Here is a 27,371-nt window from a genome sequence, read left to right as displayed (position 1 = left end):
AAGGGCGCAACAGCACTAATCATCAGGGAAATGCAAATCAAGACCAGGGATAAACATCACCTCACACCTGTTGGAATGTCATCAAAATGACAAGAGGTAAGCGTTGGCAGTGATTGAAGAAAAGATAAGCCTTGTGCTCTATTAGTTGGAATGTAAATTGGTGTAACCACTGAAGAAAACAGGCTTCCCTAGTGGCTCTTCAGTATAGAATCTGCATGTAATGTAGGAGACCTGGGTTTGATCCCTGGGTTGGGAAGGGAATGGCAGCCCAGTATTCTTGCCCTGAGAATTCCATGGACAGAGGAGCCTGACAGGCCACAGTCCACGGGGTCGCAAAGAGTTGGACACAGTGAAGTGACTCACACACACAACAGAAAACAATATGAAGTTTGCTCAAAAAAATCAATAATAGAACTGTCATCCAGCAATCTTATTTCTGGTTACATTTCCAAAGGAAGTGAAAACAGGATGTCAAAGATATATCTGCACTCTCATATTTATTATGCATTATTCACAATAACCAAGACATGGAGACAACCTAAGTGTCCATCAACTGGTAAATGGGATCTATTCAGCTGTGAGAAGTAATAAAATCCTTCCCTGGCATTTGAGACAACATGGTTGGTGCTTGAATTGTGCTAAGTAAAACAAATCAGACAGCAGGCGACAGATCCTCAATGATATCACTTATATATGGAACCTAAAAAAGCCAAACTCATAGGAAGAGTAGAATGGCAGTTACCAAGATTTGAAGGGTGGGGAAAATGAGATTATGTCACTAAAGAGTACAAACTTTCAGTTAGAAGATGAATAAGTTCTGGGGGGCTGATGCATCATATTATGATCACAGATAACAACACTGTACTATATATTTGAAAGTTGCTAAGACTTGAAATTTGCTAAGATCCCAAATGTTCTAACCACACACAAAAAAATGGTAATTATGCGAAGTGATGGAGATGTTAACTATTAATAATACCACCATAGTAATAATATGGCAATATATAAGTGTGTCAAATCAACACATTATATACCTTGAAAGTTATACAATATGTCAATTATACCTCAATAAATTCTGGGAAAAATATCTATCCTCTGTTTAGCAAAAGATTTATGATTCAAGGACACTTATTTTTCTATCAAAATTATTACTAGTTTCTATTTATTGTTGCTAATAGAAAACAACTATACTATGGATACACGATATAACAAGACCCAAACTAAAAATGATCAGCATTCATCACTTCTACACAATCCTTTGTGAAAAGTTTAAAGTAATGGAAATATTGACTTGTTTTGGGATTTCATCTATTTTTCTTGCCCAGTGTCAGTAAACGAATAATATAGTAAGCAGTGAGTTGGCAGAAAATAAAAACAAAACAGTATCCTGGCAAATAAAACAATGGGCTTCAAATAATATGCAAATTTCTTCAGAGGTGAAAACTCCAAGTAAGAGTGGAATGAAAAATTTAAAGGAGTTATTGTTTTCTCCATATGTGCAAAATTGTAATCAGTTAAAAACTAACATTTTAATTTCTATACTGTTATTTATTTGATAAAAGTAGATGAGAAAACATCTATTGCTTTAAATGTTGTCATCAACATAAATGTATATGAGAAACTGGCAATGCTATTTGATTCATTATACTCATTATCAAAGTAAGAGGAATAGAGAAAATTAAACACCATTTTTTGCCCATTTTAGGTTATTATTATATACTATTTTGCATCATTTTAATAAGCATGGTTTTATCACCTGATGAATCATAGTTTGTTTTAAGTTATAGGTCATGTTTTATTGAATTTTCTAATTTACAAACTTTAACACACTACTGGAAATAAACATAAGATTAATAATACTTGTCTAATCACTGGAAGAATTCACATAGTCTTACATGGATGACTTATTTCTATTGTTGTCATCAATATAACTGTTATTATTATTCTTACTGATGTATTTTCTCCTTGGCACACATATATGAGGGTTTGTGGGTGGTATAAGGAGAAGGAAAAAAATTATTAGGACACTGTCACAACAGGTTCTTTAATAGTTTTGGCCAAACCTACTCCCAAGAGCTTGCTACACAGCAGAAAGCAGTGCTAGAGATAGTTTTTCACTTGTTCTCAAAATCTACAAAACACTTAATAATTCACAAGACCAAACTGTAATGGTATTACAAGCTGAGCGGTGTGTGGACAACACACAAAATCAGAGCAATGGATTCCCAATCAAGGTAAGTAGAGGAGAATTTTGACTTATTAGCAACATCAAGGAGGAATGAATTCCATAAGAATAGCTATGAAATTAAGGATTCATACATATAACTGAGGCTGGATCAGTGGACAAGTTCAATTCAATACCTGAGAGTGACTTGCAGCCATTTGGGTTATCAGGTTGTATTTCATATCCATCTGTACAGAGGCACTTGTAGGTTCCATATGTATTGATGCATTGCTGGCTACACGGAAAGCCTAAAGAGCATTCGTCAATGTCTACACATGTTTTACCATCATCCTTCAGTTGAAATCCAGGCCAGCATTTGCACTGGAGAATGAAAAACGAGCATAATCAATTTATACCATTGCCATTGTCTCTTCCTATTGGATATCCATTTAGCATGATTCAAGCAAGAAAATCACTGAAGAATAGATAATGCCAAGTTTTTCTATCCCGCAGCAATTAAACTTTAATCGGAATTACATATATGGTGTACAGCTTAAGTTTAAAAAGCATCCTCCCTAATATCTTCGTTTGACCTGAGATTGACAAGATTACAAAAGTTAACTGGCGTCAATCAGCAAACCATGGTGGCTAGAGAATGGCAAGGAAAAACTAAATCATCAAATTCTTCTGTTTCTTTTTCTTTATTTTTTTTGCATTATATTGAACTTTTAGAAGGCTGTTTTAACAACCATAAGGATTAACCCTTATATGGAGCTTAAAGTTTACTAATACTGTCACATATGTTTAATTTCATTAGAGTCTTACAGAAATCTATGATGTAGACACTATTACTAGTTAACCCATGAGAAACCTAGATGCACAAAGATGAAATTGTGTAGATAAAGTCAGTTGGAGAGCTTGCTCTTGCTGTAATTTTTAACAAATATTAAGGCTCAATTAATATATATTGGTAGGGTCTGATTCCTTTACCAAACATGTTGTTGCCTGGAGAAATAATAAAATTAACATAGTTTCTCCACTATAATTAAATCAATGTGCATCATCAGATATTTTTTCTTGGTATCTCTATCATGTTCTGTACAACCCTCTGATGATCATGTGATACTTCCTAACTGGCATATCAGTTCTCAGTATAATGTCATGCAATGTATGTCTTCGCATTTCTGAAAATAATGAGGGGCTATGATTGGTCTTTCAGTTGTATATTCAGCACCTGCCAAGTAGCATATGGGAATCATAATTACATAAAATGAACTTATAATTGGTCATACGATTATGACCATATTAACCTTAAGACTATCCTATAGCCTTTGAATAAAGGAACCTGTGAGTACCAAATAGGAGTGTGAAATAGGAACTCTAAATTGTTAAGAAAAGCTAGCATTCATTATAAACATTTGAACCTATGTATCTATTTGCAAAATATTAGAGAGAGAGATGTGTGCTTACTATTAAATAATCAGCAAACAAATAATTGAGGAGTAGAATTTCAAAGTACAAAAAATGGTGTTCATTATGTGGAGAAGGAACATCAGCTTCACCTGAAAGTGCTCAAAAGATAAATGAATGTTTCCAAGTCCTTTTACATAAAAACGAATCTCTTTAACCCCTTGGCACATTTATCTTCAATATTTATGCCAATATTTATCTAATAATTCTAAACCATTACAGAGGATATTTTGTAATCTCCAGAATCCATTAGCAAGCCAGCAAATCAAAGCAAAAGCCACAACATAATTTCCCAAATTCTCCTCATCAGATCATAGCTTGTGACAGTATTACTTTCCTTGAGAAGACTCATCCTACCACCAGATAAGGAAGTCAGGGGAATTGGTGCTTATGCTATGTCCAAAATAAAAAAAGAGTGTGTGTGTGTGAGAGAGAGATGTGAAATGTCACTAAGTATAATTACAAATAGTTAAAATGGTAAATTCTAAGTTGTATATTTTACACAATTAAAAAAAAACAAAATTTTCAAAAAGAAATTGACAGGTTGCCAAAAGATATCACTGAAACAACTGGAAATTAGATCATGTGATCATGTGGAAGCCAGAATACACATAGGCAGACACAGGATAGAGTTGAATTCAAGGGGCACTTCAGGAAAAATGAGAGAACGTGTTATGGACTGCATTACATTCCACTCAAAAGAGTAATCTATAAAGAAACAAATAGTGTCCCTATTCTAAAAGGGTTTTGGAAAATTACTTTGAATGGCTAATGTCAGGTTATAGAACGACCATACTAACTAGCTGGTTTGGATAAAAACATATTTATGGAAAATTAATATCTTGAAGGTAAAATTTGTAAAAGTTATCAAGTGTAATGGACATTTCTATAAAAAAATGAAATTATATTTAAGAGGAAGTTTTTTTTAAAGTGTTTATTGAAAGAGGTTTTTTAAAATTAATTTATTTTAATTGGAGGCTAATTACTTTACAACCTTGTAGTGGTTTTTGCCATACACTGACATGAATCAGCCATGGGTGTACATGTGTCCCCCATCCTGAACTTCCCTCCCAGCTCCCTCCCCATCCCACTCCTCAGGGTCATCCCAGTGCATCAGCCCTGAGCACCCTGTCTCATGCATCGGAAACTGGCCATCTATTTAACATATGACAATATATATGTCTCAATGCTATTCTCTCAAATAAAAAGATAATTTCCTCTCCAGTCCATTAACCTTGTTTTACCAAAATCATTTTTACCCCCAAATAATTAAAAGGCATTTAAGAGAAATTCTACTAACATAACTTTCATAAATTGAATGAAAATTATTAATAATCATTTTTGTCCTCAAAGATAAAAGATTAAAGATTCATCTATATTTAATTAAGAAAGAATGGTTTAAAAATGTTTCACTTTCATTAAAAATATAATCTTTATGAAAGCGAGACACATATATTCAATGTCAAGTTAATATTCCTCATAATTAAGAACTATTTCAGATTTTTATATTAATTTTTTAGAGAAACATATTACTAGAAATAAATATAGCTGTCCAAAGCTTTCCTACAACATTCAGAAAATTTTCTTTTCAGCTTTTAAAGTGATATTTGAAAATATTGATTATCTTACATACATTAAAATTCATTTATCTCCCTCAAGTACATTTATGTTCTCATGGTAAGTTACCCTTCCATCAAAATAAGATTCTTGCTTTTTAGTTAAGTGTTATTATTCCCTTTTGAATAGTTGGATCAATTGTATTTGTTTTACAGCAAATCTGCAAATTATTCACAGTCCAGAAGGTATAAATTTTGCTTTCATAAGCAATTTTCATTTTATTGCATAATTTGGAGTAGGACTTGTCCTGTTTTGCTGATACTGTAATGAGAAGTAGTTTACGGTATAGTTTTCCCCATTCTCTGTAAATAGAGAAATCCATCAGCTAACATATTTTTCCCAAATTAGAGAAGTATTTTCTAATTAAGATTTTTTTTCAATCTCCTATAAATTAACTGTCAGAAATATAACATTAAAGACACATATTAAAATTACATAAATAACATAAAAGTGTGATTGTGCTTAGTCGCTCAGTTGTGTCTGACTCTTTGTGACTCATGGACTGTAGCCCACCATTCCCCTTTGTTCATGGGCTTCTTTAGGCAAGAATACTGGACTGGGTAGCCATTCCCTTTTCCAGGATATAGCATAAGTATAACATATGTATATATATATATACACACACACATATATATGCATATATATACATATATATAAACACAATATATTTGCTTTGAATATTTGCTTAAGTTTCTTATTTATTATTCTCAGTTATTTTCTTTTTTCTTAATCTATTTTTAATTGAAAGATAATTGCAATATTGTGTTGGTTTCTGCCAAACATCAACATGGATGAATCACAGCTATACATATGTCCCCTCCCTCTTGAACCTCCCTCCTACCTCTCATTTTTTAACTGGTTTTGCTTCCCTCAGTAGATATTTTATTTTATCCATTACATTAGTTTTGGCATGTGTTTATATTAGAGAGCATATACACAGCAATTTTATCAAGTATCATATACACTGACTTTTAAAATAATTTTTGTCTATTTTAACTCAAATTCTCACTTCATTCTTTGACTCCTTCAGAGAAGTCAAACAGAAAATACTGATATTTTAAAGGTACCAATAAACAACTATTTCACTATGAGGAATCTTATAAAGTAAATAAAATAGTGTAATTTAACATGACTTTCTGGGTGAGAACTAGTTCTACCAAAAGTAGTTTTCCACATATGGGATCTCTAAGCAGTCAGCACTCTCTACATGTAGCCATTAAAAAATATTAATCCTTACTTTTGACGTTATGCCAAAGGGTGGCCATTTCATATTCTATATTTTTTAAATTTTACCACAATATTGTTATGATAGATTAAAAATATACATAGGATAAAAAAAATAAATCTACTTTGAAATTTAAATTTTAGATAAATAGAAATGAGTAAATAGAAATGGATTATTATTTATAACATGACAAAATTATAGCCATTGCCTCTTATAATTTTATAACACATTTCCTGATTTGGGGGGAAACATTTCTGCATTGATTGTACATAAATCACCAATAATATTTTTTCTGCTTCATCAGGTTTCAAAATATGTACTACCAAAATTAATTATCTGATACCTACTCATCTTATTAGGAGCTGTCCTGTCTCATCTGTCTTGCTTCCTTCTACCCACAATATAGTGGGATGAGTCTGTGCATTTGTGTTTTAAGTCTTACATGCATGTGTGGTTAGCTGCTTCAGTTGTGTAAGTCTTACAAGTTGAAATAATTCTTCTTAATACAATATTGGGTCTAAAAACTTTAAAAATAAACATAACTTTCTTAGTATTTTACTTTTTATCTCTATTTTAACATAGGGGAAATTATTATTATACTTCTTAGGTTATATCCACATACAGTGACCAATGCAGTTAAGTTAGTCATAATAACAGAAATTCAGAGATTATAAATGACTGAATGGCTGTTTGGGTGATTTACCATTAGATAGAAATGACTGTCATAGAATGTCAAGGCTGGCAGGGAAAATGCCCAAGCATCTTTGTAATAGACAGATTTTTTTTTCTTGCGTCTTTTAAAGAAAGTCACTTAGTCTCAGATGAAACACTTAGACACAAGAAAGGTGACAACTCCTTCCAATATATAGAGTTCTGATGTCCAAAACATCTTTCTTATATTGAACAGAATCTGTTTCCCAACTCCTAATTCCAGCCTTTGAAACAACTCAGACAAGATATGCTCCCTATTCCAGTACTTCAGCTATTTATGTATTTATTAATGTCATTTTTAGTTATTTGACTCTTTCAAAATTATTTTTCAAACTTTAAAATTTTTATTTCGTATAAGAGTGTAGCCAATTAGCAATGCTGTGGTACTTTCGGGTGAAGGGCAAAGGGGCTCAGCCATACGTATACATGCATCCTTTCTCCCTCAAGCCACCCCTCCCATCCAGGCTGGCAGGGGAGAGTGAGCAGAGTTCTAGGTGCTATACAATAGGTGCTTGTTGGATATCCTCTTTGAATACAGCAGGGTAGAATTTCATATATTTATTACAGCTGACTAGCCATTTTGCTCTTGGTGAAATTTCTTCCAAAGGTGTGTCTTCCAGACCCCTGATGCCACTGGATGCACAAATGTGGATATAGTACAATTTGTCAAAGTTCCTCTTAAAGTGTCATGTTCCTAAATGTGCAGGTGCCCCAGGTATGTCCTAATCATCACAGAATTCAGTAGAACAAAATTCTACTGACATCTGTACTACTCCTAACTAGATTAGATGGCCTCTGTGTTTCACTGGGGCCATGTTCTTTTGCTGATTCATACAGAGCTATTGTCCAGTTAAAATCACTAATTTCCAAGTGAATTGGTTTTACTGAGGTTTTCCCATATTTACATAATTGATTTTAACCTAAAATACCACTTTAAGATTTAGTTTGTATGCATTCTCCATTTCAACATACTAAAATAGAGATGTTTTCTAAAGCTATTTCTGTCAATCAATTTTGTCAGTGAATCACCTTCTTCAGGAAAGTGGTACCAACAAAAAGCAATTAGTATATTAGACATGATTTATCTTTTAGTGTACCTGCACTCAGTCCTAATAATTCATGTACTCTGTTTTTTTCCTTCCTGTTTATTTGAAAAAAATATTGCACTCTCCAGTGTTGTGATAAAATATAAATGATCAGCCCATTCTACTTCAAAGATATATGAGAGGGAAAATGAGGGAAGAAATAGGAATTTAAGACAGCAGCATGCATATTTACCCAGCTATTAACAGCACTATCTTTATCAAACACTGACCTTTCTTTTCATTTTTTTCTTTATGATCACCATTTATTAGAAAGCTGAACACTGAAATTTTGTCTTCATGATTATATTCTATTTACATACCACACTATTATTATGGTTCACTGGTATAGAATCTCTCCATTTAAATAATTTTAACTAACAAAATTCTAATGACTTTCAGTCTTACAGCTATATTGAATTAAATAATTTTTATTATCTCAAATTCTAGCCTATCACATGATTTTCTATTTTTGATGAGTACCTACCTTATAACTGACAGGAAGATCCTGACAATCTTGAGAACACCCACTGACCTTCTTACTCAAACACTCATTTATATGGCAGCTCCTCTCATCTGAGCCATCGCCACAGTCATCCTTATTGTCACAAAGAGCTCCACTGGGGATGCACCTGCCATTTTTGCACATAAAAAATGAACTGTTGCATGACTGTTCTGGAAAAAGAAAATAAAACAAATGGAACATAAAGGGCATGCCATTGTTTTATACTGCAATTGCTGAAAACACTCACAAATATGACAACTTGTCAGTCAAAAACTATAGTATATATAGGTATATATAAAATGCTTTCTATTCAGTATAATATTGTATACACAAAGAAAATCAAGGGCAAACAGTACTTTCGTGTTCAATACACTGCAAATATAGCTTTACATTGAAAATTAGCTATCAAAATAAGCATCAATAGCAAAATTAATGGAGTATTTCTGTCTTAATTAATATTGTGAAGAATGAGTTCAAAAGTGTAATGATAGCTTGACATTTCCCTCAAGTCATAGGTCTCTAAAAAATTGCATGTCACTGAAAATTAAGAATCTGGAATAGGTAGATACTCCTAAATTCCTTTTTTTTTTCCTGGAAATATAACATTGACATTTTTAAATCTGGGCATAAAAAGATACTTGTGCTGAATAATAGTTGTTTCAAATATAGCTATGGAAAGGAGTTCAGGTTTTGCAGCTATTCAAAACCTGATGATTTAAACATTACTCATTATAATACATGATACAAGAGTGCCTATTAACATGTAAACTATGTGAGAAAAAAAGTAATTGGGTTTATTCTAAAATTTATAACTAGGTATTCATTCTTTGGAATGGTAAAGTGAAAAATAGACCAAGTTTGGCTACATATCTATTTTCCATTCAAATGATATGCAATTTATTTCATTTTGCCTAAGTTTGAATAATATTGACTTTATCTCAGTAAATCTCAACTTCTTTTATAATTAAATGTTCCATTTAAAAGGTCCATACATGGACTGTAACCAAATAGGTCCATACATGGAAATTATCTTCACATTAAATAATGTATTAAGAAAAATGACTTTTTTAAAGCAACAGGATGATGGATTCATCTGGTTCATGCCACACATCTTCATATCTGTGGCACAGACTCACATTTCTAAAACTAACTCCCAAACAAGGTTGATTACCAAGATGCTTCTATTGCATGGTGTCAGTAGAAGTATCACATAATTAACTGCATTTTCTCTCAGTGAATACCACATGAACCTAAAAATGAGTCACAGTATTGCCTTAAAAAATCAATTTTGGAATAAGCATAGTATTGTCCACTTTCTGTACCTGCACTTTTACACTTTGGGTTTATAGGCGCCTCATCAGAATGGTCTGTACAGTCAAAATCTCCATCACACTGCCACTGACTATTTAAAAGACATCGCCCATCGGCACAGCTAAACTCTTCTGCATTGCACTGCCGGTACCCTGCAGGCAAAGAAACGTTTTAATTCACATAACAGATACTGATTAAAACTTCACTCATAACATGCACTCAGCCTAATTAACCATGTGCTACCCAAGCATCTATGGGAGATATTTCTCTTTTCTTTCTAGGGCAGTTGTAATAATTGCAAGAGATATTTCTGGTTGGAAAAATAGGATTAAAGACCAGAAAACAAAGTTGGAAAGAAGGCACTCTTATTTTGTTTCTACGTAAGGAAACAAAATATATATTGCTAACAAAATATATATATATACACACACATATATATTTACATAACAAAATATATATGTAACAAAAGTATATATATATAAAACTATATATATATATACACACACACATAACAAAATTTATAATGAGTATATAATCTCTCTTCACTTATTGTCTATATCCTAAAGATTTCCCTTAGAATGGAAAACAAAATGAAAGCTATTCAAAATTATTTTCAAGACTAAACTTGGTTAGGTAGAATACTAGAACATATGGATGAACTGACTCTGGATTATAATGATAATTATCAGAAGCTATAATGTCATGTTTATGTTTGGGAAGAAGCACTGAAAGTGTAAAGAAATTGTTAAAATGAGAAAATTAAAAGCCAATTCATAGAGTAATAAGCAGAAAACTATTGTAATTATTTTACATATTGATTCTTAGAGGCATTAACAGGCTTTACTCAAATCACAGTATCAATCCATCAGTTGTTAATGTTCATATCTATGTCTGTTTGTAAGTAAAACTCATTTGATTTTAAATATTATGAAGCTTCAGATTTTATTTCTTCCTAAGTTTGTAAGCAATAAAAAAAGTCATTTCTTTTGCAAACTTGCTGGTAAATATGAGCAAACATTTCACTTCTGAAGTGAGAAAATAAGATTTTTATGGCTTAAAAAATAAAATTTCAACAGAAAAAGCTGATTCAATAGTAATTATTTACTTAAGATGTTTATTATACTGCATGGCAAAACTACATAGTTCTAAAAATATCCTCAGATTCCCTAGTATTTCTTTTCTCCTTCTCCTTCTCTAGCTCTTCTTCTTCATGCAATATATATGTTCAAGTCTCTTCCAGCCCAATAATAATAAAAATCTATCCATATAACTCTCAACAACAATGACCCTTCTTCCCTGCTCAATCAAGTCCCTACTCAATCTTGATTTCACTTACTTACCTCTAGTTCAACTTTTATTATTAATATCTCATTTCTGCAACTTCTACCCACTGAAATTCTTCTTAGAGCTAACAGATTTCAAGTGATAGTTGGTAAATTTATGTGTCTCTGGCTCCTATCTGCTTCATCTTCCTGCAGCACTTAAAGGTACTGTCTGTTGTACCTTGGAAATAGTTTTCGGATTTAATATTCATCATATATTCTCCCAGACTTCGTACTCTGCTTTTGCTATTTCCTTTCCCCCCTCTTTCTGTAAGAAGTTTTCTCCTGTTATACCCTAAATTGTTAGAGGGGAAGCCCTTATTTCAACCTTCAGTCTAGGGTTTTCCCCCTTTCCTTTCTACAATGAGGGATATTCTCATTCTTTGTCATATTTTTGAATATCATCCTTATGTTGAAGGTCACTAGGTTAATATTATGTGTCCTGATCATACTTTAGAAGTGAAATTTCAAGTACTCACTGTACAACTTCATGTGATTATCTGAGCAAGACTTCATATTCAAAATGTCAAAAATTAATTATTTGTTACATCCTTCTTCTCCTGCATCAGCAAAATTGCCCCTTAACTTCATCCAAAACTCATTAATATCAATGCCATCCTCCCAGTCATCTGAGATAGAAATTGGACTCTACCCTCCATCTGTAACTGTAAATGAATTCTGACCCAGTTCTCCATTTTCCATTCCATCATTTCTGCCTTAGTTCAAAATCACAGTGTTAATTATCATAACTATTATAATAAACTCCTAACAGATTATTTTCTCTTTATGGTACCTCTCCCTCATGGCACTATTTCATCCACTCTGCTGAAAAGGATGGTTCTAAAGTTCAAATTTAACTGTGATATTCCTGTTTTCAAAATGTATACTTGCCAAGTGAGGCAAAATAATTAAATACAAATTCTTTAACATTGTATTTGAGACTTTTTAGAATCTAAAACTTCTAACTCCAACTGACCTCACCAAAGACTAACTGCTATTCCACAACCATGTCAATTTATAGTTTTTGTAAACATATATAGGATTTACTATGTTTGGAACTGTTTTAAGCACTTTACAAATATTAATTATTTAATTCTCTTAACAGTGTTAAGAATTAAATGTTACTATATATTTTTTGCAGATAAAGAAATTGAAGTTCAGGGAGATAAAAGTCACTTTTCCAAGGTCACACAGTTAGTAACTGGCAGAATCAGGATTGGACCCAGGCCGTCTGGCTCTAGGGTTCATATTTTTAACAACTATGTCATTTTCTGTAGCATCTAAATATGATTTCCACTGACTAACACTCCCTGTCTCTGTTCTTTAGTGCCTCAAAAATTATTTTCTCATCTCTGATTTTGTATATTATGATTCTTATTATTCCCATATGACTATGAATGTTATTATTCTATATTGCACTCTTGATTTTTCTGTTCATCTGTAATTTTTTTTTCTAGTGGAATTTCTGTCTCATTCATTTCCATATGAACCAAACATGGTGTCTAGCTGAGGAAATATATTCAATCAGATATAACTCTAGCGTCAGATTTACATTTTGAGTTACGAGTTGGCTTTTAAAATACCACATTGAATCCATGACTTAATGGTGAATTGATATAAAAACTGATATCCACTGATCTCAAGGAGGTTTATATCAAAGGCCAAGGTTAGAGCCATTGGATGGGGAGGACACAGGAGGGAAACTAAATTATTGCCTTTCATAGGTATATGTGGATTTATTTCACAGATTTTCATTTTGTATTGATTCATGCATATATTTAAATATTTTACAAAAGTACTAGGTTTACATAATATTTCATTTTCAACTGGAAATTTTTAATATACTAATTTTATCACAGAAGTTATATATGTGTTCATATACACCTTATATACACAGGACAATTAGATAAATATATACGTAACAAGATAAATTTCAAAATAACAATATTAAATTTTAACAAATATATACATATGCAAACAGATAAAAGAAAAATGTTAAATATGTATATTTTCTGATAGCTGTGTGAATTGTATTCTTTTTTTCTCACTAAAATATCTTATTTGGCTATAAGACTGAACTAGCCAGCCATACATTGTTTTTAAAGTACAAGGTACTTCACAAAGTTCTGAAATTGAAAGATGTTTTTACAAACATTTTCCAGTATGGTTCTTGTAAGAACCCTACAACCATAGGTAAAATTTTCAAAAACATGTGTAACTATGGTAGAGTTTTAAGGGGCTATATGCAGTAGGTCTATATTACCAAATTTACATACCCTTAGTGAGATTAAGAAATGTATTTATTTGTTTTTGTTAAAGACTGGTACTCAGCCTGAGAATCTTCTCCATGAAAAGTTCATATATACTTACCACACTGCAGTGACTCATCAGAACCATCTCCACAGTCGTCGTCATGGTCACAAACAAATTGCTTGGGAATGCATACTTTATTACGGCACATGAAAGCATTTTCATCACATGTATTATTGGGAGCTAAGGAAGACATCAGAAAAAATTAACTTAGATGAGCACCTACTTTATATCAATGTATGACAAAACCCACTGGAAAAAAAAAATAAATAAAGGGAAAAAAAAATAAAAAATAAAACATATGGATAAGCAAAAAAAAAAAAAAAGAGTTTGGGGAATGTATGTTCTCATACACAGTACACTCAGTAATTCCTGGTCATTTTAAAAGAAATGTTAGCTAAACATTCAATGTATCAGATAAATTATTAAAATATATTAACATGCATATTTTGATATAAGTAGTCAAATATATGAATATAAATATGTATAATTCAAAATTTCAGTGTTAAATGCTCAACAATTCCAGAGTGACCTTGAAATTTCAGAACATTTAGCAATTTGTGAGTTTGCTGAAGGATGAATTTAAAGGTTCATATGTGATAAAAAAAATCAGTCAACTCTGATAATGTGGTTGGATATTTTTTTTTCTCTCCCCATGGCTGCAGTAATGGTAGCAAGGTGATAAAAACCTTGCTTCTTTGTGAAAAATGGACATGAAAAGACAAGTGGACAAGTGCTAAAGCTCATGATGGAAGTGAAAAGAAAATCAAAGGGGCTAAGGAAGTTACTGTTTTAAGAGGAAAATAAAGCTTTGGGGTGACTTCTAGAGTAGGGTGTTGAAATAGGTTAAGATCTACAGTGAAATGAACCCAACCATAAGTACCACACCAAATTAGGAATATTGATCCATGAATGGAACATTGATCCTTCTGGAATACTGATCCAAAAAAGTATTCTCTATCAAGGGCCCTAACCAGTGAGGAAAATGGTTGCTTATGCGCAATAAAACTTGAGTAAAAGTCCAAAAGATACTGGCTTATACAGAGAAAATGAGCTTTAACAGTATATGCATAGCATCATAGAGGTTTGATCATTTATTTTTAGTTACCTTTCTTACACGTAAAGGGTAAATGTCATGATCTGACTCAAGCTTTGCAGTATTTCAAATGTTAAGATTCTGATATATGATGGATGTTAACTAAGTTCATTGTAGTAACCATTTTGCAATAAGATATAAATACATTAAATCAATATGTTGCACACCTAAAGCTAACACAATATATAGGTCAATTATATTTTATTTTTTAAGTGAAAAAACAATCTATATGCAATTATAGTACACTGGAAAGAAAAAGACTTTGCAAAAAGGTGTTAGCACCTTAAATTTTTATCCTAAGTAAAGCTATTAATATTTACCTTCTTGGTACATATGTTTCATTATCTGCTTAATGAGGATAATAAAATTTATCTGATAAATTTCTTGTAAGAACTAGATAAGGTATATGAAGCAGATCAGCTCATTTTAGATATTCAATAGGTGCTCTTACAGTTCTCATCTACACAATTATTTTTGGCAGATCTCCAAAGGCACTTCACTAAAATACTATGGGAATTCAATAATGTAAATAAAAACATCTACCAAAATAATTGAAGTATAATGGGCACTTGAAAAAATGTAGAGGCCTTCCAATCTGTCCCTTTCATGTCTTAACATGTCCTCTATCTTCAACACTACTCTTTCTCCTCTATGTCCTTCACAACTCAGATAATGGTATTGCTTTTCTTTGAAATCCTTCTACAAGACTTTTAGGCTTTTCTACACAATATTTATTTGTGATGACCTAGTATCTTTTGTATGTATCATTCTGACACTTAAGGTATTATCATTATTCTTTTATATGCTTATCAACTCCTGATCCTAAATCTGTCTCAGACTAGATGAAAAAAGGAAACTGCTCTGCTTTCATAACTCAGTGATGACTGAAAAGAGATATTAGCAGGTTAAACAAAAAGAATTATTTGAATTTAATCAAGTATAACATTTTCAACAAATGTATTTTCAAAAGTGGTACAGAAGCCACATAGAAGCAGAGCTAAAAACTGCTCATTATAATCAAAGTAAAACTCACTTACTAACCACTATTGTAACTTTGAACTGTGTGACAGCTTATATAACTCAAGTGAATTATGCCAATTCTAATATATGAATTATTCTTTAAAATGCTAAGCAACAGAGGCTTATTTGGCATTAATGCTTTCAGGTCACTTGAGTACAATTTGTTGTATTTTAACATAATTTAGTTAATAACACCCATGTGGCCCAAAAGTGTTAATATGCCTCCCAGAGTATTAACTTGCTACAATAGCAACAGTATGCAGAGACTATCTGGATCCCTGAATTGATGCATAATCCTTTAGTATGTAGCCCTCAGTGGCCCCATTGACCTTTACAGACAAGTATCAATTTTAAGATCAAAGTGATTTATTCTACAATAGTATGAGTTTTGTACACACAAGCCTGCCTCAAAGTCTTCCTTTTCCTTTTCTGCTTTAACTATAACCCAAATGCACACACCCATATATACATACTATTACATTACAGCTTCAAATACAGTTTTAAAGACCTGAAGATAGGTCATCTGAGAGATGACTAGCAGACTTCACTTTAATAAGCAGAGTTCATAGCAGTCTTCCTAATACATTGCTCAGCTCAACATATCCCCTACGTGACCTTGGGATCTGCATTCAAACATCCAGGCCCTTCATTCTCTTGATCACACAAAGGAATTTATCTAAATTTTCACTACTGAGTAATTCCCTGAAAATTTCCTGAAGTGACCTAGAGTTAGAAACTTAGTAAATTGTCTGGCCTCCAAAGCTGTTCCTCTGATCCCCTAGCTTCATTCAGCTATATCCATACTATTTTTACCTGACCTAAGGGTTAATATCCTATCTGTAGGACTAATAGGTGTTTACTGACCTTCTGGTCAGTAGTTATTTAGGATCACAGCAGCCATTTACAGAGTATCTGTAATGGGCAATCTAAAAGCCTTCAAGGAGAGTACAGGGTCGGGGAAGATACTAAAAAGAAAGTAACAACTCCACCACACAAACATACATAGGGTGGTTACAGTATCGCAGAAATGAAGTGAAAATTTTTCACTCATCAAAAATGATTTTAAAATGAGTAATCCCACCGTGCATGTTGGAAACACTCTCAACAGTGGTGTGAAGGGTTGCTGAACTACTATGATTGACAGCATCCCACCTGATTAAATCTGATACTACCTATGAGTCCAGGGGTTGGGAAAGTGAGAGAAAGGGTGATGTGGTGAGTACTACAGAAGTAAATATCTGAGGATGCTGCAACAGCATTCTTTGATAGACAGCCCCATGCATGTTCGTACCACAGCCTGCTGTGGAGAGTTCATCACTTCCATTTGGACAGTCCCGTTCACCATCACACAGCCAGTGTCGAGGCACACAGGCACGGGAGCCCTGGCAGCTGAACATGTCAGCCGCACAGGTGATGGCACCTGAAAACCACCAAAAAAAAAAAAAGCCATTATGATCACACACAGCAGGTCCACTGAGAAAGAGCTATCATTTATATTTTCAATAGATGAGAAGCATAAGAATGTCACTAACAAGGAAGAAACTGGAGTTTTTTTGGAATCACCACATATTATCCTTCCCCTATGGATACTTTTCACTCAGAATGCATTCCTTCCCAGTGGCAGTGGTAATTTAGCTGCTAAGTTGTGTCCAACTCGTTACTACCCCATGGACTGTAGCCCACCAGGCTCCTCTGTCCATGGAATTCTCGCAGCAAGAATACTGGAATGGGACACCATTTCCTCTTCCAGGGGATCTTCCTGACCCAGGAATCAAACCTGCTTCTCCTGGGTCTTCTGCATTGGCAGATGGATTCTTTAACACTGTGTTACCTGAGAAGACCACTCCTTCCCAATAGCAAGAATTACATTTCTTAAAGGTATATGGCAGGAAAATAAAATAAAAGCTATATGGCAGAAAATAATAATAGTATCTTCTCCTTGTAAAATGTAAAAAGCCTAAAAATGTCATAGAATGATGAATAAATTGAGATAAAATTTCAAAAGGACTGAGCCTATAAGGATAATAATAATAGCATTTTTATCACTTAATATATGCTAAGCACTTAGCATATTAACTTATTTAGTAATCACAATCACCTACAATGGTAGAACTATTATTAGTTTCACTTCACATAAAAGGAAACTGAGGCTCTGAGAAGTTAAAAGCTTGCAGGAAGTCTCAAGTTGCATAAGGAGTCCTGTGGTGAGCTGGGAGTCCAAAACCTTTTTGGTTCCTAAGCACCTTCTCTTAACCACTAAGGTCATTATTGTTACTCCCCACCTTGTGTTGTTGAAAAGGATGAATATATGCATGTACCCTTTGTTTTAGACACTTAATAAACAGAATCTATCTTGTCTTCACTCTGTCAATTCAATATCCTTTTAATTGCATGATTTTTTCAAATGTAATTTTTTTTTTTGACACCAGTTTCCACACAAAAAAATGCTGTTTACTGTACATTCAAAGGGCCTCAGGGGTTGCTCTTTGCTTTTCCTTCTGTGGGCATAGAATAATCAAGTAAAATTAGGAAATAGTTCATTCTCTTGATATTTACCTAACCCTGAGTACAGTTGTACATATTGAATATGTTATGTATATAAAATATATATTGAGTGAATTAGTAACATGTCTCCCAAATCTAACTTCTCTTTAATTTCCCTTTCATGTGACCAAATAGAAAAGGTTCAAAAAAATAAGTTGTAAGAATTATTTTAAAAAAATATTAGTATCTCCAGGAAGAAAATATGACTGCCTAGATTGGTGAAAGATAGTTGTTTCTAAACATTTAAAGCTATTTCTCTTGGATTATCAATTACCATCTTACTTCTGAGTCCTAGAGTTATTATGAGAAAAACTGCTTTCAATGCCATGTTTTCAATATGGGAGGATAGCAGGGTGACAAACTGAAACCCCTGCTGATCTTTTTCAACATAAACATGCCCATTCCTGACATACAGTTAAATTAGGAAGATAGAATGGCAAGTGAATATTGAAAAGTCCCCCAGGTAATTCAGATTTGCTTATCTGATTGAGGATCAGTGCTAACAGGGTGAGATTTAGTATGATATCTATTACTGGAAGAAATTATAAAGAAAATCTATAAAACAAATGTTGCTTTAATTTAAAAATGAACTTACCTGTTACCTATTATATCTTTAATGCTTTCTATAAGAAAATTCTTTCCTTACAAAGTTATTTTCACATTATTCCTCCTTTTTATTTTTTAAGCTAGTCACAAATACAGTGTCACTTGCAGTATTAGATTCTCAATTAGTGCTTTAATTTCCATAATATTTTTATTATTTAGCTAGAGATGTAAAAAAAAGTTCATTCTTTCTGCTAAGGAAGTTTTGATACATTTAAAACTCCTTGTCTGTTTTCTTATTACCACTTCAATTTATTTTCAAGGTACGTATAATAAATATAGCATTGATTTAAGTGTTGAGAACTTTAATTCTGTACGACCTTGCAGAAGACTAGTGTCTGAGTTTCACTCTAAAGTGAGGGGTATGACTAGATAATTACTAAGATACCTAAAACTATAAAATGAAGTTAGGTTATTTGCAGCTAATTTTCTGGCTCCCTTGAAAGTGGTTCAACAGATTCTGTGTTAAGAGCATTCTAAAATATCATGGCCAATTAGAAAGAAAATGAGCCAAAGAAAAAACTCATGGCTTCCTTCCATAGTTACATTTTCATCTGGGGACACATTGCCTTTCACAGGGAAATGAATCCCAAGGGGGAAGGAAGACAAGCAAAAGGAATTCTACCAGATCCATTTTGTGTACCTGTGCTGGGCTATGCTAAAACGCTTCAGTTGTGTTTGACCCTTTTGTGACCCCATGGACTGTAGCCCATCAGATTCCTCTGATCATAGGATTCTCTAGGCAAGAGTACTGGAGTGGGTTGCCATTTCCTTCTCCAGGGGATCTTCCCGACCCAGGGATTGAACTAGCATCTCCTGATGTCTCCTGTACTGGCAGGTGGGTTCTTTACAACTAGTGCCGCCTGGGAAACTCCTGTGTACCCCTTCAGATATAATACTTGATTGGTTTCATATCTTTCTGATTTTGTAAGTATTTTAGAAACTATCCAATTTTGTACATATTTTAGAAATATGAATTCTGGTCCTAGTTCTGCTATCACTGATTCACTGAATGACCTTGGCAAATTTATTAACCTCTGTGAGTTTTTCTTTCTTCATCTATCATATGACAGAGGTGAACTAGACTATGATTTTCAAACTGAATCCTCAAATCCCAAGTCGGAACCACTATATACTTATGAAGGAAGAATATGTCTACATAAGAATATTTTGAAGTAGGGATTAAGAATCTGTTTTAACAAACCTCTGAATAGGAATTTTTGTACACTAAAGGTTGAAAACCACTCAGATAAATTACTTATAAAGTTCCTTTCCAATTCTAAAATATTAAGTTTATTCATTGACTGATGCTTGGTTTAAAGCATTAATTTTTATGCAACAACAGCTTGGTAGTATATAAACTGTAGCCTGTGTATATGTTTAATACCCTGGGTGTTTTGATGACAGGTAAACATGTCCATTACCATTAAATCCTTAAAAAAATTACCTGGACATTGATAAACACTGACACAGCAACACTATTCTGAAAAATAAGAGAGGGAGCAGAAACAAAAGAGAATGGGAATAAATTCAGAACAAAAGAGAATGGGAGTAAATTCATTTAGGTATTACACATTGGCCATGTCAGATGATCATGATAATTGCATAAGGTAAATGTCTTGTAACCATTTAATAAGAAAAGAATTGGAGGAATAAGGAATAAAATGGACCACATGATTACACTGCTGGAAAATGCAGATGCAGGAAGATTCCACTCTGTGTCAGTTTAGAATCTTTACCAGTTCCATTATGCTGTGTCCACTTAGAAAGCATAGCAATATCAAGGGAGCCATTTAATGTAGAATTATACAAAGGGTCAAAAGCAAGATAAATTTTAGAGACTGAAAATACGCTCAACCTGTTGTAAGTTGGTAGTTAAAATTAAACAAAGAACTCTACTCAATACTCTGCAATGTCCTATATGAGAAAGAATCAAAAAAAAAAAAAAAAGAGTAGATATAAGCATATGTATAACTGATTCAATTTGCTATAAACCTGAAACTAACACAACGTTTTAAATCAACTATACTCCAATAACATTTTTTAAATAGAAATATTTAATAGCAAAGAGAAACAAAGTAGGTAAAATAGATTGACCAGTCATCAGGTTAATTACTGATTTCTTTTTCCTTTTAGAGGTCTTTGATAGTAATCTTTCTACATTTATCTTTATCTGTTGTATAACTAAATTGTTTTAGTTTTGTAAATAAAAAGTAGATTTTAGGTGGGTTAATACAGGAAAATAAATTGTCTACTTTCCAAGGATATCTCCAATTTTATGTTACATACAGAGGACTTGATTTTAGAGTGAACATTATTAATCTTCTATTCATGTTTCCATGATAGTGACCTAAATAGAGGCCACAACTCCTGAAAATTTAAAAAATGTGTTAAGTACACCTTACTTCATAATTAAGCCTTATTCTGACTCAGGTCCTTATCATTGTAAAATGAGGGTGATAATAGTTATGAAATAGGATATAATAAGCAAAGACTATAAAGCTTTGTGGAAATACACATGTGGAAACAGATCAGAAAGATAGAAAAACAGATATACAAATAATTTAGTAGAAGGCGTGGTCAATTATAATAAATTTATAAAGGTTAGGTTGTTTCATTTTTCTGCTTCTTAAGAAATTCATTTATTTATTTATTTATTTTAAATTATTTGTTAAATATGTGTGATTAATTGAAAGAAATCACACTGACTTTGTAGAAAATGTAGTTGATGGATAGTAAACATAGACATTTGACAGCATAACTTTAATCACATAAAGCTAAATTTTAAGTACATTTTAAAATCACATATAGTAACCTGCTTCCTTACTTTCCATTAAAAACAGTTCAGCAATAGTGATTACTATAATACACATACACACACCATGTGTGACTTATCGCAATATAAGCAGGTATAATAAATTTGGAGGGGAACTTAGCAATACTAATCAAAAACAATGAAAAGTTTTCAGTCATTTCATCCAAGTAATCCCAATCATTGTGATCTATTTGGAAGAAGTCACTGAAGACTAGAAATATAATCACTGTGTCAATATTCAGGAAAAAATCCTAAAACCATAATAGTAACTATATATATATATATATATATATGAAATATAGAGTAATAAGTTGTTATAAAAATAATGAAAACAGTTACATTGAAATGTATATACATGTAAACTTCATATTAAGTTTAACAAAGTACAAAACAAAGTTCTCTGCATATTCTAAAATGACAGAGTGTATGTATTATACTCCTAAAAATTGGACAAGAACACAAAGGAAACAACTTACCACAAATACTATCACTTTCATCTAATCCATCTTCACAATCATCCTCTCCATCACAGATCCAGTGTTTAGATATACATTTTTCTGTGGAACATGCAAATTGGTTCCAAGAACAAGAGGAATCTAAAAAATACACAAGAAGGTTTCTTTCAGGTGCAAAAGAAAAAAAAATGAATCATTAGAGACCATTTTAGGAAAGATCTGATAGTGAGGAAAGTCTTCTTTAGACTTCACTAAAACCAATCACTGGGGGCAGGAGAAGGGGACGCCAGAGGATGAGATGGCTGGATGGCATCACTGACTCGATGGACAGGAGTTTGAGTAAACTCCGGGAGTTGGTGATGGACAGGGCGGCCTGGCGTGCTGCGATTCATGGGGTCGCGAAGAGTCGGACACGACTGAGCGACTGAACTGAACTGAACTGAAAACCAGTCGTCCCAAATAAAAGAAGCCACTTTCCTCTTCTCTATGCTGCTGCTGCTGCTAAATCGCTGCAGTTGTGTCCGACTCTGTGCGACCCCATAAACGGCAGCCCACCAGGCTCCCCCGTCCTTGGGATTCTCCAGGCAAGAACACTGGAGTGAGTGGGTTGCCATTTCCTTCTCCAATGCATGAAAGGGAAGAGTGAAAGTGAAGTCGCTCAGTCTTCTCCTACTCTTAGCAACCCCATGGACTGCAGCCCACCAGGCTCCTCCGTCCATGGGATTCCAGGCAAGAGTCCTGGAGTGGGGTGCCATTGCCTTCTCCATGACAGTACTATAAAATTTTGACAATGGCTTGCATATTCCCTCTCAGTTATCCAGGTCATACAACATTGTTTCTTCAACATAATCTCATAGGATGTGACTCCAAGTTAGTCAATATGCTAGTCACTCTTCCTAAATTCCTGTCTAACATGTAGGGTTAAAAAAAAAAAAAAAAAAAAAAAAGGTCCAGGTGTGGTATTCTTCTAACTTTTAGTCTGTTATTGAACAGTTGGAAAAAAAAAAAAAACTACATCATAGGCAATGTCACAGATATGGTGAACTCACCACCATACACAGTTGTTTTTAAAGGTGACGTGACTCAGGGGGTTTTAGCTCTATGATAAGCTGTCAGTTTTCTATCTATACATACTTAACATACTATACATACTTAACACTGTGATGCTTTTGTTCCTCACCCTTGGGAACACTTAAGTCTGACTAATAACATCCAGATTCAGTGGCATGGTGGCTGGTATTTTATTACCAAATTATGCATTTATGATAGTATACTTCATTTATTTACAAAGTTTGTGACTGCTCTCCTTCCTTTATCCTCAGTTCATTTATCACCAGCAAACACCCAAGAACAAAATTCTACTGAATTAGTGCATCAAAATATAAATGACTATAAAATAAAATTTGGCTTTTATAAACTTATTTAAAACTTTGTATTTTTATTTATTTACATACATGACCTATGAAAAGAGTGACGTTTAGAAAAGCTGAAACCAGAAAAGTATTAAAGAAGATACAAATATATAATGGCTTCTGTTCCAGAAATATTGAATCTATATAAACTATTGGTAAAGTTCTCTGTTAATCTTGTTCAGAATCTGGCTCTAATGTAAAGATATATAGCATCTTAATCAAACAAAATGCACTTTCATATTTCAGGATGATATTTACTTTTATGGGAGTTTGACTTTTCTTAGACAATCATTTTTAATCCTTTTTTCCCACTCTGTTTACCCTGGTGTATGTTATTTGAGCTAAATGAAAATAGAGAATTATATGCTTTAAAAAAAATTGGCCTGGATATCATAAAACTCATAAACTAACAAAAAAATTTAAATATTTTCTTACCTTGCCAAGTGAAACGAAAGGTACACAAACAGAAATTGGGAGGTGAATGGGGAGAGATTTTTTGAAGAAATGCAAGTTTTAGTTTACTATTTAAACCTATACATGTAATGAATAGAAACATTTACGATAATGATAGTCAATAACAGGTAGGAAGAATATAATGTGTTGTGTAAACTAAATCCTTATTTTTCACAGCAGGAGGTAAATATATTAGCATCTAAATTAAATAAGTCAGGAAATGAAGGTATAAATATATCATTTAGATTGATGGAGGTATACACTAGCAATAACAGAAAAGGTTAAAAGAAAAGGTTTGATGGGAGATTATTATTCTCCATTATAACCTTTTCTGTTCTGTTTTAATGTTTTACCATTTGTGTTATTTCATAAAAATAAAACTTGATGTTAAAATTGATTAGCAATATTTTGTGCAAAATTCCTATGTAAGGTAACATCAGTATATAAACGACAATATAGTTTATAAAAGTAAAGCAAGATATAATGTCTCACCACAGTGGAATTCATCAAGTCCATCCTCACAATCTTTCTGACCATCACATACCCAGGTATTCAAAATGCATCTTCCACTAGGACAACCAAAATAATTTTCTTCACATTTGTGTTTGTTTTGAACTGTGATAAAATATAGAATGCAGTGTCAAATAAACTACTGTCAAATAAATAAATTAAATGTCAAGTAAATAAATCTTAGACTTCTGCATTGCAGATAGATATCAAGACAGTAATATTCCTTAAACTGGAAGAGAAAACTAACAAGAAAACTTAAATAAAAAAGAGCTGAGAGGTTCTTTTAAAGAATATCCAGGTCATGAAAACCAATGAGAAATTAAAACTATGGAACAGAGGAAATCAGGGAGACATGATAACCAAATCCCATCTAGGATTGAATCCTGGATCAGAAGAAGGATATTAATGGAGCAAGTGTTTAAATACAAATAATGTGGAGTTAACAAAAATAAAATAAAACAACTGAGATGACTATAAAATAAGTAAACCTAAGGCCAAAGTATCATTTTATGTGGAAAATATTCTTAATTCCATACTCAGAAAAAATAAATTACAAAATTATTAGTAGGTTTTTGCTGAGCAAGTGTAAACTTTATGTTCCATTCTTGAAGAATACATATGCTTTGACAAGATTTATATTAGTGTACTCTATTTTAGCTTCTTCCTGGTGGTCTAGTGGTTAGGATTTGGTGCTCTCACCATTGGGGCCTTGGTTTGATTCTGGTCAGGGAAGTCTTCCCTCTTCCTGTGCCCCTGCCACCTACCAACCTCCCAGGACCGACCATACCACCTTTTGGGGCTTCCCTGATGGTTCAAATAGTAAAGAATCTCCTTGCAATGCAGGAGACCTGGGTTCAATCCCTGGGTTGAGAAGTTACCCTGGAAAAGGGAATGACAACCCACTCCAGTAGTCTTGCCTGGAGAATTCCATGGACAGCGGAGTCTGGTGGGCTACAGTCCATGGGATTGCAAAGAGTTGGACACACTTGAGAGACTAACACTTTCATTTTCTATTTTAAGGAAGAAAAACAAGTTGCAATAGAATCTCTGAAATTGTTCTACCTTAAAAATTATCATGAGAATAAAAAGTATCTGTATATAAAATTATTTTGTATATAATATATTTTTCAGACTATGGAGTATTGTATTATTATAACCTCCAAGAGCACATACAAAATACTAGATTTTTCTCTTTACTGGATATCATTGGTCTCCTTGAACTTTCAGGTTTACATAGTTTTAGAGTGACTGACTCACAGCCAATCAGGCAGTATATATTAGAGTATACTTGTTAATCATACTACAGTGATGCATGACTATTTTAAGATAATAAAAATTACCTCCATTTTATTTTTTAACACCAACTTTGTAGATCTAATTAAAGATGCAAAATCACTTTTGAGGGAGTCCCCTGATGGCTCAAATGATAAAGAATCTGCCTGCAGTGTGGGAGACCCAGGTTTGATTCCTGGGTTGGCCAGATTCCCCTGGAGAAGGGAAGGTTACCCACTGCAGTATTCTTGCCTGGAGAATCCCATGAACAGAGCAGCCTGGTGGGCTACAGTCTGTGGGGTTGCAAACAGTCAGGCACGACTGAGCAACTAACACACACACATACATAATGAAGAATAAAATTTTATTTAAAATAATTTGTAGAGGATTTGCAGCAAGCTGCAGTTCAGTGCCTCCCAAGAAGTTCTCCAGTTCCTCGTAGGACATAGCGAGTCTTCAAACCCAGAAGGAACATCATAGAGTGTTACATACTGATGACCAGGAGAGGAGGAAGGGATCCATCATTGCCCAGTTAATTGATAGATTATGTACAATTAGAATATGAATTCTTTATAGTAGACTGTGTATGTGCACTTGTGGAATACAAACAAATATGTGTGCAGAATACCTATGAATATCATATCTTAAAATATTTCAAAAATTATTACAGATCAACAAAATGTGGAAAAAGTGAGTGTAGCAGCAGGGTTAGGAGAAGGAAATAGCAGTATGAGAAGGCATGTACTAGAATCCTACAAGTATCTCTACTTTCAGTTACTAATTTACCATCTGTCTTTCTGATATTATATACTTTTCATATTTGTTTCCTCAAGTAGTTAGAAAGAAACAAGTTCATGACCTTCTCATGGAAGGCAGCTTCCTAAGAATGCACATGACACTGCTTGTTTGGGTGAAGATGGCTAATAGTTACAAATGTGCCGGTCTGACCAACGCAGACAGCATATGAAGAAGCAGAGACGTTAGTTTGTCAGCAAAGGTCCGTCTAGTCAAGGCTATGGTTTTTCCAGTGGTCATGTATGGATGTGAGAGTTGGGCTATAAAGAAAGCTGAGGGTCGAAGAATTGATGCTTTTGAACTGTGGTGTTGGAGAAGACTCTTGAGAGTCCCTTGGACTGCAAGGAGATCCAACCAGTCCATCCTAAAGGAGATCAGTCCTGGGTGTTCATTGGAAGGACTGATGCTGAAGCTGAAACTCTAATACTTTGGCCACCTGATGTGGAGAGCTGACTCATTGGAAAAGACCCTGATGCTGGGAAGGATTGAGGGCAGGAGGAGAAGGGGATGACAGAGGATGAGATGGTTGGATGGCATCACAGACACAATGGACATCGGTTTGGGTGGACTCCGGGAGTTGGTGATGGACAGGGAAGCCTGGCGTGCTGCGGTTCATGAGGTCGCAAAGAGTCGGATGAGACTGAGCGACTGAACTGAACTGAACGGACTTTTATGCAGT

The 27,371-nt window shown here is 33.5% G+C and overlaps 1 protein-coding gene across 1 annotated transcript in view; it reads right to left on the bottom strand.

Annotated features, from left to right (window-relative positions):
* Nucleotides 1-27,371, bottom strand: part of LRP1B (LDL receptor related protein 1B) — a 2,070,284-nt gene that overhangs the window by 290,280 nt on the left and 1,752,633 nt on the right. Inside the window, exons 50-56 of the mRNA XM_043894665.1 lie at nucleotides 24,608-24,730; nucleotides 22,272-22,391; nucleotides 17,125-17,253; nucleotides 13,778-13,900; nucleotides 10,097-10,237; nucleotides 8,757-8,944; nucleotides 2,362-2,545 (exon numbers count right to left, since the gene is read on the bottom strand). Coding sequence (XP_043750600.1) covers nucleotides 2,362-2,545; nucleotides 8,757-8,944; nucleotides 10,097-10,237; nucleotides 13,778-13,900; nucleotides 17,125-17,253; nucleotides 22,272-22,391; nucleotides 24,608-24,730 — 1,008 coding nt within the window. The remainder of the gene's footprint in view (nucleotides 1-2,361; nucleotides 2,546-8,756; nucleotides 8,945-10,096; nucleotides 10,238-13,777; nucleotides 13,901-17,124; nucleotides 17,254-22,271; nucleotides 22,392-24,607; nucleotides 24,731-27,371) is intronic.

Source organism: Cervus elaphus, chromosome 33 (assembly GCF_910594005.1).
Source record: "Cervus elaphus chromosome 33, mCerEla1.1, whole genome shotgun sequence".
Lineage (NCBI taxonomy): Eukaryota > Metazoa > Chordata > Mammalia > Artiodactyla > Cervidae > Cervus > Cervus elaphus.
The sequence above is the reverse complement of the archived record's forward strand: the minus strand, read 5'-3'. Positions and strand labels throughout refer to the sequence as shown.